This window comes from Poecilia formosa, unplaced genomic scaffold (assembly GCF_000485575.1).
Source record: "Poecilia formosa unplaced genomic scaffold, Poecilia_formosa-5.1.2 Scaffold134, whole genome shotgun sequence".
Classification (NCBI taxonomy): Eukaryota; Metazoa; Chordata; class Actinopteri; order Cyprinodontiformes; family Poeciliidae; genus Poecilia; species Poecilia formosa.
In genome coordinates, this window is record NW_006800073.1 from 996,041 (window position 1) to 1,008,539 (window position 12,499).

Here is a 12,499-nt window from a genome sequence, read left to right on the forward strand (position 1 = left end):
TAGATCCAAAATCTGTAGTTAATTTGTATATTTGAATTGATTAGATTATGTTGGTAATTGGTTAGACCCTCCCATTAATTTGAGTAATTAAAACACACCGGGTGCTGAGTGGAGCGATTGTTTGGCAAATGTTTGGTGTGTGGATGGGAGGTTTTTTGTAAATGATTTTTTGACCACTTTCACTTTTCATTTTTTTGTACTTGAAACATCATACTTACTTTCATTTTTGACTAAGTTGTAGGACATTTTTGGTAATTATTTTGTCGCTATTTTTACAAGAAATAAAGAATATATTTTTTCAAACAAATTAAGTCGGAAGTGCGTTCAAATCAAAAACCACCTGTTAACACCCACGGCCTTTGTTGGAATATTGTTTTTTGGAAACGAGAAGGCCGCAAAGGAAATGAACCTACATGTGTTTGGAAATTTTGTGCTAGCAGAGCGGTGGAAGTTGTTAATAACCGAGGAGAAAACTGCAGATTTTAACTTGGTAAAGACCAGATCACTTATTTTATCCCCTGACATTTAAAATAAAAGGGTGTGTTTAGTTTTTACCATGACTCTACGGTGAAATAAAGCACACGGAGCCTCGCTCTTTAAAAAACACCTTTCTACGTTCTGACACACAGACATGTTCCTCACAGGAAGCTAAAATCTGAATCCTCTCAGCTTCAAACCTGAACAAAAACAACCAATCAGCTGTTAGGACTCGCCTCTGCAGCCCTACCGAATGCACCCTCTGCTTTGTGATTGTTCTAGTTAATAAATCTGAAATTTGCTGCCATAAAGACCCTCGTGTATTCACTGAGAGGAGGTTTAGTTAGATTGTGTTGCTGTGGTTGTGTTTGGATGGATGTAAATCAAGGAGCACCAGCCGGCGGGTTTACAGATCATCAGCTCTTCATCCTCTTCTTTTTTTCCGTGTGAAATCTGTGTGAATCCTCCGACATGGACTTCAGCCCCTCCCTGTTCCTCCTTCGCGGCCTCAGCTCCGACTCCCGTCGTCCCTCCTCCTCTCAGGCTGCCCTTCCCGAGGAGAGAGGACAGAAATGGGGAACGGGCTGCTGGACAACCTGAGGACAGAGAGAGACAGAACAAAATACATTTCATCCTAGAACAGGGACTGAAAGAAAAAAGGGAAACATACATCTTCTACAGAATGAATTTCAACACTAACAGGAAGAGGGCGCTGTTTATCTGTGAAAATAAATCCAAAGTACTAAATGGATTTTCCCTTTTCCTTGGGAGATTAGGGCAGAATAAATAAAAACAAACACATGAAACAATTAAAGGTTTTTTGACTAATCTTAGATTCTAATAGTTTAAATTATTTTTGGTGCTCAATTGTTTACAGTATGGGTGTTCAAAGTGAAGCCTGGGAGCCATTTGCAGCCAATCGATTGATCTTGTGTTGCCCCTTAAAATTGGCCATTGCCTTTCCATGCTACTCTGATTATCATCTCTCTTCTGCTCCGATTTGGCTTTCTCCCATTGAAACGGATTCCGTCAGAATTTAAAGTTAATTGATCTTTGAGAATGTTGTCTGGTGTTATTATGCCGTTATTACAATTATATTACTTGAAAATGGTCTCAAAACAACAAAATTATAGTTTATCGCGATGACTTCTGGGACAATTTATCATCCAGAAAAATCCTTATTGTGGCAGGTCTAATAAAGCATTACGTTATTCAGAGCATAACGCATAGAACTAGACTGAATAGATATGCCCTTATGGATCAGGCACATTGTCTACCCAGTCTAGGGATACAATATTAGGATAAAGATATTAATATTGGATCAGTGCATCTCTACTCCAGACAGACAGGCGTAACCTTACCTGTCCATTACACTCCTTAGGGCTCGCTCTATGTTCATTCTGTGTCCTACTCTCGTCACCCCTAGATCCAGATAGTCTTCCTTGGTCAAAGAGGGTAAATGGGTGCCATCAATCTCGTTATCAAGAAACCGTTCTCTATGCTCGCCAAGGTTGAGGTACGCCAGCCAGTCTGCAACATCGTACTTGGTCCAGTAGGGCAGCGGCTTGGAAGCGAAAGGCTTTGTGGGGGAAGGCGGCGGTAAGTGGGGGTAACTCAGGCAGGTAGGCGGCGGGTGGGGGTGCAGGGGCGGAGACGACGTCCCGGACAGAAAATGAGTCGGAGAAAGGGATCGCGACACTACTAAGGTGGAGTTTGGAGGTGGAGGGGCTCCAGAGGGGGCAAAAAGGGGAGGAGAGGGTGAGAAGTAAGGGTCTCCAAGAGGATTCCCAGGTGACGGTGGGGTGATTGAACCGCGGAGGTCGTAGATGGCACTGTACAGGGGTGAAGTGGGGAGAAGGGGAAGCGACGACGGGCGGGGTGGGGCCACTTTGGGCCTCTCTGTTTGGGAGATGAGCGGACTCGGAGCTCGTCGGCGCTGGAGGATGTGTGATTCTGCTTTGCGGGACTCTCTACTGGGGATGAACTGGAATTCCAGCGCTTTGGTCCGGTACACGGGTCTGTGCTTGGGAGACGTAGGGTAAGGGGAGTACGACGTCGGGGACAACGGAGAATGTGAGCGCGGAGGTTGAGATGCGGCTGGAGGCTGAGGAGATGGGGAACGTCCCCAGTTTGGGTACTGGGAGGCCGGGGTTGGGGACGGCGATAAAGACGGCTGCGATAAAGAGATTGGAGATGGAGACTGGGAGCGGACTGAGGGCGGGCTCAGAGCGGAGGCGGAGTCTTCAGAGAATCTGTGAACAGAAGCAGAAAAAAAGATAACACAAAACTAACCCAGAGATCAGACAGCAGTGAGATGAATTCCAGAATATTTATGTTATTAAAGGTGTTGGAAAGGTACCACAGCCGCCTGCCTATAGCTAAAATCCACAAATAGTTGAGATCCCTTCTAAAATCGCTCATAGCTGCCTGTTTTAAAAGTTCAAACAGCAAATATACATTAATATGCATTAATAAACACAATGGAGTCTATTTAGGAGCTACAACCAATCAGGCCAAAGGAAAGCAAATGGCGCTCCTGGATTGGCTGCTTTGCAAATGCCAGCCAATATATTATCAAGTAGCATTGTGCCAAGACATTTTAACTTCCCAAGATGCATTTTCATGACATCACATACCTGCCAAAAACCGGAGGAGTGTATAAAGAAATTACAACAGTGCATTTATTGACTGAGAGAAGTGTGTTTTACCGCTAGCCATGCTACATTCGAAGGCTCGCGAATAAACGGCTATGTGGCGCCAATCAGAGCTATGCACTCTCTCGATTAATATACGAGCCGCAGTAATTGCTTAATACAGTCCGAGTTTCTGTAAGGAATGTGATATCACATATTCTAGATATACCTAAGATACCAATTATCTATTGGAAAGGAGAATCTCTAGAAATCCGAAGAAGCAGTGACGATGCTAACAGTAATGTGATATGACGACGTTACCAACCTGTGTCTGCTCAGTGGTCTGTGGCTGCTCCAGCTGTCTTTACTTCTTTGCTGCAATTTGCTGCTCAGCTCAGTGATAATGCTTGGCTTCATACTGGATGCAGGGGGGTAAATCTTCTTCCCCTCTAAAAGCGACCCGGACTGGCTCCCCATATCACCGCTCATCTGACCGTCGCCCCACAGGGGTCTCATCTCAGGAGTGCGCGGCCTCTCAAAGTACGGAGACGTGGGACGGCACAAATTCTGCATGTCCCTCATCCCGTACCCGTCTTGACCACTCTCGTCATCTCCGAGTCCCTCCTCTACGTCATCCTCTACCTGCCCATCTCTTTGCCTGTGGGAGTGGTAGGATGCAGGGGCGGTGCTGGTCTGTCGATGCGAGTCACCAGCGCAGCTACCTTCTCTAAACCTGCTGGTTTTTGGGTAGGTGGAAGCTGCCGCCGTCGCATTCTGCATCTCAAAGGTTTGCCCATCCAGGTAGCTCATGTATGACTCCAGAAAGTCCACTCCTCCTCGTTCTGTTTCTCCTGCGCCTCCTCCCATTCGCCCTGGACCTCCAACCCCGAGTCTCTCTCCCCGATCCAGTCTATCTCCTCGGACACCAGCCCCACTTAGGCCCAAAATGCTGTCCAGGTGATGGTCGCTGCTACTGCGGCTATCCAGTTCCTCAATCCCAGAGTCCACAACCGTTTCCTGGGACTCTCCTTTTTTGGCAGTGGGATGAGGACGATGGTGCTCGCCTGTCCGTCCTGTGATGGTAGTGGAGTATGTCGAATGAGCAGGGTGTGTTCGATCTTGATGAAGCTGAGTGGAGGTGCTTGTTGTGGCAGCAGTGGTGGTTGTAGCAGCACAGCTAGCGGTCGTTGCGTGGGAGGCGGTGCCCCTATGTGGGACGGACGTGGCAGCAGTGGAGGATGGAGCTGGGGGACCTCGGTAAGCTGGAGGTGGTGCAACTGCATGCTGGGGAGGTGTTGGTGAGGATCGCCCGGATGCATGAGTGCTGTTGTAAAGGTGGTGAGACATTGAAAAGGGTCTGTGGTAGGAACCGGCTCCAGGGGGAGGTGGAGGTGAGACTGCAGGGGGAGGAGGAAGACCCATGGCTGGCTGAAGAGTTGAGGGTGAGGAAGGGGGTGGAGGATTTGGTGATGTCTGTGAAGGGGAAGGTGCAGACTGAGTAAGATTTGCCACTTCGCTGTCATACGACGTGAGGCTGGATGCAGTGGAGTCTCCTGCCTGGGGAGAGGGCAGAGGTGTGTGGGCAGGAAAACCACCTATATAATGCTCTTTCTGAGGAGGGGGAGGAGGTGGCGGGGGCGGCGGAGGCGGTGGAGGAGGCGGTGGGGGAGGGACTTGCTGTTGCCGATGGATCAGGCTGTTGGAAAGCATCGCGTGTTGCGAGTATCCTGATCCCCCTCTGTCGAAGCTGTTTGCAAACTCTAACGGAGGAGGGAGGGGGTCTGCATAAACAAATTCATCGTCTGCGTCAACTGAAGGGGCAGGAGGAGGAAGGATCATCATACCGCTCCCTGTGCTTCCAGAAGCCTGCTGGGTAATGGTTGGTGGAGGAGAGGGAGGGGTGAGAGACAGCATATAGGCATCGGCTTGACTTTCCATCCTGAGAAAAGAGGGTCTTCGGGGCTGCGGGGGCCCACTCTCAGCAGCCTGCTCTGCCCTCCTCATGTCCCTCTCCCTCGAGTGGTCTCTCTCCCGTTCCCGCGACCTCTCCCGCTCTTTGTAAGACGGCTGATATGGCTGAGACTGATAGTGGTGTGTGTGGACAGTTTTGTCCTCCGAGAACCGAACTCTAAGACCCTCGCGAGCGCCTCCCCCTTCCCGCTCCCGCTCCCCACCTTCTTCCCCCCAAGTACTCCCTACTCCCCGGAGGATTCTGGGTGAGGGTGGGCGACCGACTGTGGGTGTGGTAGCTGCCAGAGAAGAGGAGGTCACCAGGTAAGAGCTCGAAGACTGCGTCGTGGATGAAACTGGCTGAGAGGTGACAGCAGACGAAGGGAACACGACGCTCGACATCTGGCGGGTGAAGAGGTGCTCCGTTCCCCTCCTTATCCTGCTGTCATCCCTCAGAGCACGCTCCCTGGCAGCCAGGGCGAGGCCCAGAGGTGATGTGGGGTCGAGCGCCTTCCCAGTAAGAGGATGAATAAAAGTGGTGTTGGAGGAGGGCGCTGGCTGTCGACCTGCTGCTGTGTACAGATCAGCAGGCACAGATTTGGGCTGATAATCCAGGGCCGTAGAGGAGTACTCCGGTAGGCCGAAGGCTGGAGGCATACTCCGGGTGTGTTGGATAAAGGTGTCTGCAGAAAACATGCCCTCATCAATTGACTTGGAAGGGCGCAATCGTGTTGACGAGCTTTCAGGCTGAGTGTTTAGCTGCTGCTGAGACACCTGAGTTCTTGAAACTCCTCCTAGCGCTTCGCTCATCCCAATACTCAGATCCTCCTCAGCAGACATGAACAAGGAGGCACTCTTGCGTCGGGCTTCGAGGAATCTCTCCCTGTCTCGGCGAGCCGCACCAACAATGGCGGCCCCGAACTGGCTGGTAAAGTCCAGATTATCCTGGGCTCTAATAGAAGGCAAAGATGGAGGTGGTGGTGCTGGAATGGAAGGTGGAGCAGGTGGCTGTGGAGCAGGAGTGGACGGAGGAGGGCCGTGAGGCATTTTTGTGTCACCCATCTCCCCTGACGTGGGGACGTCAGCCTCCACGCTGCTGCCCTGGCTGCTCCGTCCACTGCTGCTGGTTGAGGGAGCTTTGACAATGATGGTGGGGATAGGAATGGAGCTTTTCTCCACCGAGTCTTTGCTCCCTAGGCTTCCCTGGCCTAGACGCAGCTCCTCTATCTTGGATTGCTTCACCAGAGGGCCCTTGCCTCTCCTGGCCCCACCTTTAGGGCCACCTGCTCCAGGTGTGCTGCGGTCTGCCCGCTGGGGTTGACTCTGGGTAGTCTGTTGTTGCTGGGGCATTACAGTAGCAATGCTGGACGGGGGTACGGCTGTGCTGTAGCCTCTCCTCAGGCCTGCTGGTTTAGTGCCTGTGCCGGCCCCAATCCCAGCTCCAACAGGCTCCCCAGTATAGGCAACCTTTCGCGACGCAGTCCTACTCTGAGCTGTATGGGCAGATGCGTGAACGTACGGTGTGGCGTGGTCTGCTGCTGGGCCGGAGGTGGGACCACCTGCCCTCTCCCTGCCACCCTGGCTCAGGTGCCCTGGCTGGGAGAAGGGCTGGTAGTGCGCAGAGCTGGATGTTGACTGGGACACGGAGACAGAGGGCTGCTGGGACAACTTTGTTCTCCAACCAAGTGGTGGAGCGGAGGAGAATGGGGGCTCCGGTGGAGCCGTGGTGGGAGGAGGAGGGATATCGTCCGGACCAGGCACCGACAGACTCCGCGCAAACTTCATTGCAGGAGGATGGAGGAACTGCTTCTCCTCCTCAGGCACGCCTGCAGTGCAGGATTCACAAACAACAATCCAGAAAATTAACAGCTATTAAACAAAAAAAGTGTTGGATAAGTAAAGTCGTGAGTGTCTGTCTGAATCTGCCTGCCCAAGAAAGTCTGTCCTCAGTTCCTCAGTTAGAAGAATGTAAATCAATCAGTGATACTTTTCCTCAACAAAAAGTGAGTCAACACTCAGCCTGTTGCAATAAACAGTATATCAATTATTCGCATGATAATTAAAAACAGACTCAATCATTTTCATTTGCATTATTTATCAATTTTCTCTTTCTACCGGTTCTTTAGTTTGGTGCTTTTTTTGAAAGACGAGTTTGCTTACGTAAGATTCATTATTCATTTTATTTATTGTTTTGTTTATTTGTTTTGGATATTTAAAATGTTCTCCAGTTCCAGTGTTAAATGTTCACTAAAATTTAAAGTTTATTGATCTTCCTTCCTGCATTATTATGCCATTACCTTTATATTGCATGAAAATGGCCTTAAAACAACAATATTATCGTTTATACAATAACTTCTGGCACAATTTATTGTCCAGCAAAATATGTTACCATGCCAGGCCTAAATAGCAGCGTTAAATGGTAAAATATGATTTGTTGTTCACATGGAAGCAGACAACTACAGTGCGTTGCTGTGATATTTACTATTTTATTATGTTGTAACCACAAACCTCAATGCATTTATTCTGATTTTATGTGACACACAAACACAAAATAGGGCATAATTGTGAAGTGGAAAACAGGAGGTTTGTAGGATTCACTAGCTCAAATTTAAGACTTATAAAGAATACTTTTGAAAGGAATTGTGTGTGTAAAAGTGCTTGGAAAGTACTTTTCATTTCAGTTATGAAGGGTCAGCATCTTACTTCTAACTCAGTCGTAGGAGTGATTGAAAAGTTGCTAGGTGAAAAATTCAGGGCTGATTTACACCATAACTCAAAACAACCAAACCTTATATTGATTTCTCCAACATCTCATCACTTTTCCATGAGTAAGTCCTTGATGTTGTGTTTTATTTTATTACTGCTGAAATTATATTGTTGCTTACAACTAAAAATTTCAAACATCACATGAAAAAAAACTGTCACATTTTGGCGGAGGTGGGCAGAGTACCCAAAAACGGTACACAAGTAAAAGTAGCACTACTGCAGCATGTTTTTACTCAAGGACAGAGTAACGGATCATAACGTCTGATATTTAAGAATTATGTAATCAGACAGAGACAAAATTTATCTCCATATTGTAGCAGTTTAAATACTAACAGGGAAACAATACAAATAAAAATATAACAAAAAAATAACTGATTCAGGAAGCAAAAAACCCCCAAAAAACAATGAAACTAATACTTACAGGCAGTAATGAAGTTACTCAGTCCAGAAATGTTACCCAAGTAAGATGCTTTACAAATATTATTCAACTAAAAATAAAAAGTACTGTAGGAAAAATACTCCTAAAAGTAATTTTATATCAAAAAGTTACTACAGTAACTAAGTAAATGTAACTAGTTACTACCCACCTCTGCATTTTGGGTATATAAGAGGATGCAGGATTGCTAAAGATGCGATAAAATATTGTGAAGTCAAATTTATCTGCAACCTGCTGGGATTTATTCAGTGATGTGCGACTTCCTGATTCACATGTTGACTACTCGTAAATAATCCGTACACACAAACAGAACTGGGAAACAGACCAGATAACGACTAAAGGATTTCGTACAGATACAGGTGAAGTACATACTGTGGGCCACAGACAAGACAGAGTCAGAGTCTACTGGACCAGAGGACGGACAGACAGGCGGACGAGGGGCAGACGGAAGAAACAGACAACCTCACCGATGGATTTCTGCCGCATAATACCGTGCGGAGGGCCGTGACCCGGGCCGTACTGGCCTCGCTCGTAGCCCAGTCCCAGACCCGACATCATCCCCATCCCAGGCTGGTCCGCGTAGCTGGGCTGCAATGACACACGACATGAGTTGGAGCGTTTCCGCTAGCAACCGTTAGCAAATGCTAGCGACCGTTAGCAACCGCGAGGAAACACTAAAAAATGCTAGTGATCGCTAACGGCTGCTAGAACTCATAAGCAACCAGGTTTAACATTTAAGACAGGGGTCCCCAAACTTTTTCCTGCGAGGGCCACATAGCTGTTCCTTTCTCTGGTCGGGGGCCGGTCTTAGTTTTTCGAGAAAGAAACCTTGGAAAATTCTTGTCCGGGGGGGGGAATGGGGGCGCGACGATACATTCGCGCTTTTAGATAGATTTTTACCCAGAATGCAAATGGAAAAAACCGTGAGTGAAACTGTGACTGGGACTGACTAGTATATATTCCATTGAGGGAAAATTAGTTTCACATCTGCTCAAGAGCCCCCTGGTGGTTGAAGAAAAATCCACATATAAACCGAAAATACAATATATGAAAAAAAACACTGAATGCTCTCTGGTATGAGGAGGCGGGCCAGATCCGGCATTGCTCAGGGGGCCGGACCAAATGACGTGGCGAGCCGGATCCGGCCCGCGGGCCGTAGTTTGGGGACCCCTGATTTAAGACAATGAATGAAGCTTTACTTAAAACATCCATCCATCCGTTCATATGTCCATCCATCCATCCATCCTCACCCTAAATCTGCTGCTCCTAAATTGTGATTTCTTTTTAGTTGCATTTTTCCTTTTCGCAATCGTCTCATTCTTTTGTGACTTGCTTTGAAATTTAAGTCTGCAAAGCAGCAGACGTGCTTACAGAATTAGGGATTCGTTTCAGAAACACAAATTACAATCAGTTTTTTTCTCTACTTCATCTGAAAAAGTGCAAACATTTCAGATGAATTTCATACGTAAAGTTTGGCAGTTCAGATCCAAAGAGCAGCGATTTCATTTTTTTAAATTGATGTCGCGATGCAAACCTCGTTGCCGTAGAAACTTCTTCCCCGGTCCCTCTTCGGCCCCTGTCCCCGTGTCCCGGACGCCTCGTTGGTGCTGATTGTCTGCTGAGCTGCTGCAAGAATTTCATCGAGTTTATCTGAGAGGGGAAAAGGAGTAAAGAAGCAAAATAGAGAGACAGAAGAGACAAACGGAGATGAAACGGAAAAACGGACAGCTATAAAACAGGTAGAAGCGTGGAGGAAAAGACGACAAAACGGATGATGGGAGAAGAATCCTTACTCAAAGCCATCTGATAGACTGTCCTCTTCTTCTCTGAAACTTGTGAGGATTCGAACTCTAGGAGAGAGGAAGGAAATGAGGCCGGTGAGAGTGCCGAGTCATTTTGGACAGATAAAGAGGCGTCATCGTTAACCGGGGGAAGGCACCGGAGCGTACCTGATTTTTTTTTCCAAGGGGTAGCAGCTGGAAGGAGGACAAAAGGAGACTTAAGTTTTGGCAGGAGTGAAAGTGCGTCGTTACAGCGCATACTAATCATATTCCCCAGAGCCGAACGGACTGAGTCACCCCGTGAAAAACGCACAATCACACCCACGCAGCACAAGCACGCACACTCATGTTACAGTAAATAGGCTGCAGACGCATATGCTGCGCGTTCACAGCGGTACGGGTTCCCACCTCTCTCCACTGTCAGACGGTTACGATCCCATTGGCCGCGGCAGCGAGAGAGAGAGGAAAAACAGAGTTAGTGGTTAACCCAGCGAACAGAACCAGAGGGAAGTTGGACAGGTTCTTCAAATTAAAATACGTTTCTGTGAAACTTTTGTGGAGCTGAAATTTCACTAAAATAATGTTTCATAAGGTCATCAAAGGTCAACCAGCTTGTCCACATTTACATGATGAAATATGGAGTCAGCTGTTTGTGATGTTATAAAGATAAAAACACTTTTTAAAAATTTAATTTAAAGAATTACCTTTAAAATAAACATGTTTTAAAGATTTTTTTAAATGTTTCCTGAGGTCATCCAACATCAACCAGCCTGTCCACATATACAAAATCAAATGTAATAGTTATAATTTTTAAGATAAAAAACAGTTTCACATTTAAGAGTTAAAAAAGCTCCAGTGTTTAACTTTTATAAAAATATATATATATATTTTTTTATGAGAGTATCACTATTGTGATAGTAAGAGATAATCTATGGGAACAAAAATCAAGCTCCTTTGTCTTCTCGCAGTGTTATCTAGAAACAACCAATCAGAGCCAGGAGGCGGGTCTTAGCGCTGTCCATCATCCCTCTGTGTGCCTCTTGCTCTCTGCTAGCATAGCCAGTGGTGTAGTTAGCGTAGCCACCGATGACGACGAATAAACGATTTCCCTGAATCTGTAAGTTAATTACAGATACTGCTAAATTAGCACATTTAGCAGTGAGTACATGAGTTGACTGACAACGCTAAGACCCGCCTCCTGGCTCTGATTGGTTGTTTTTGGTCGAGAGCTGTGTATTTCTTCAGACGGTAAAAGCAGCTCATGGAGGAGGAGGAGAAAATACATTTTTTCACAGGGTTTTTTTTAAGGACCAGTTTTGTCAAGAGTTTTAACAAATATGTAAAAACTTTTTTTAAAATAAAAGTTACATGCTGTACCCTGCACAAAAAACAAAATTGATTTGTGTCTAAAATATTTGTAGCACAGTTGATTCACACCAAATTTTCTTGATTTTGTAAATATGGACAGGCTGGTTGACCTTAGACGACCTCTGGAAACATTTATTAGTGTCTCTAAAGTGAGAGAGCCACAAATAAAAAACCTTTGTTTAACTTGGATTGGTGCCATCTTCACTCTGGTGTGAAAAGAGGAGTGCAGAAAGGAGTGGAGAGGAAGAATTTGAGGTCACCCTCACGTTCACGTGTGTGACAGCAGTTTGGTTTTCACGTTTTATTGCTACTCCAAGCAACATTTTCCTAGAAACTACAGCCGGTTTGGAGATGCTGCAGGATCATCTCCATTTTAATGTTCTGGTTCTCTTGCTGCATGACTTACAGGTGAACTGGGACACTGCAGCAATCACAGAGGTGAGAAAGCTGAACAACTAAATTAATTCATTAGCATCAGAATCAGCATATGGCAGCGGCTGACGGGGATCGTCACACAGCCTGCTCTTTTCACCTTGATTCAAGGAACAAAACAAGCCTCACTTTGTCTCGCAAATTAGGCTCAATTATTTGAAATGCATACTTAGATTCACATTTCTTTGCAAAAATGTACTTTTTAGTGTTTTGCACAAATAAACCTATACACTGCTATATTATTTTTCCTCAACTACAAACCTGATAGAATCAGGATTTTATGTTTTGGACCAAGACAAAGCAGCGCACAACGATTATTTTAGTAATCAATTATTCCATTCTTTAATCGATTAATCTGATAAATTATCACATTCTGCAGATTTTTCATTTAACCACTTAAGTCTTTTTATACAATATAAAAAACACGTTAAAGATGCAAATAAACACTTAAATTCCCTTTTTAAATGAGGAAATAAATATTTTACTCAACATTTTAGGCAAATGAGTTGGTGAATCATTTGCCTAAATGATTCACTTAGGCAAATGATTCCCTAAGTGAATCATTTCACTTAGACACTTCTAACATCAACATGTGAAAAGTTTATCAATACAGCTCAGGGCTGATCTGTTGAATGGTTTCTGACTAACAGATTAAT

General features: G+C 45.9%; 1 protein-coding gene across 5 annotated transcripts in view; it reads right to left on the reverse strand.

Moving 5' to 3' along the window:
* Positions 1–410: 410 nt before the first annotated feature.
* shank1 (SH3 and multiple ankyrin repeat domains 1) overlaps positions 411–12,499 on the reverse strand; it is an 80,322-nt gene continuing 68,233 nt past the window's right edge. For 3 of the 5 annotated variants that reach the window (XM_016676401.1, XM_016676402.1, XM_016676398.1), the window contains exons 20-27: positions 10,452–10,460; positions 10,212–10,238; positions 10,056–10,112; positions 9,797–9,912; positions 8,730–8,850; positions 3,436–6,886; positions 1,839–2,729; positions 411–1,073 (exon numbers count right to left, since the gene is read on the reverse strand). In XM_016676401.1, the coding sequence (XP_016531887.1) occupies positions 986–1,073; positions 1,839–2,729; positions 3,436–6,886; positions 8,730–8,850; positions 9,797–9,912; positions 10,056–10,112; positions 10,212–10,238; positions 10,452–10,460 (4,760 nt within the window). In that variant the 3' untranslated portion in view covers positions 411–985. The remainder of the gene's footprint in view (positions 1,074–1,838; positions 2,730–3,435; positions 6,887–8,729; positions 8,851–9,796; positions 9,913–10,055; positions 10,113–10,211; positions 10,239–10,451; positions 10,461–12,499) is intronic. The other 2 variants (XM_016676400.1, XM_016676399.1) reach the window with 2 other exon arrangements.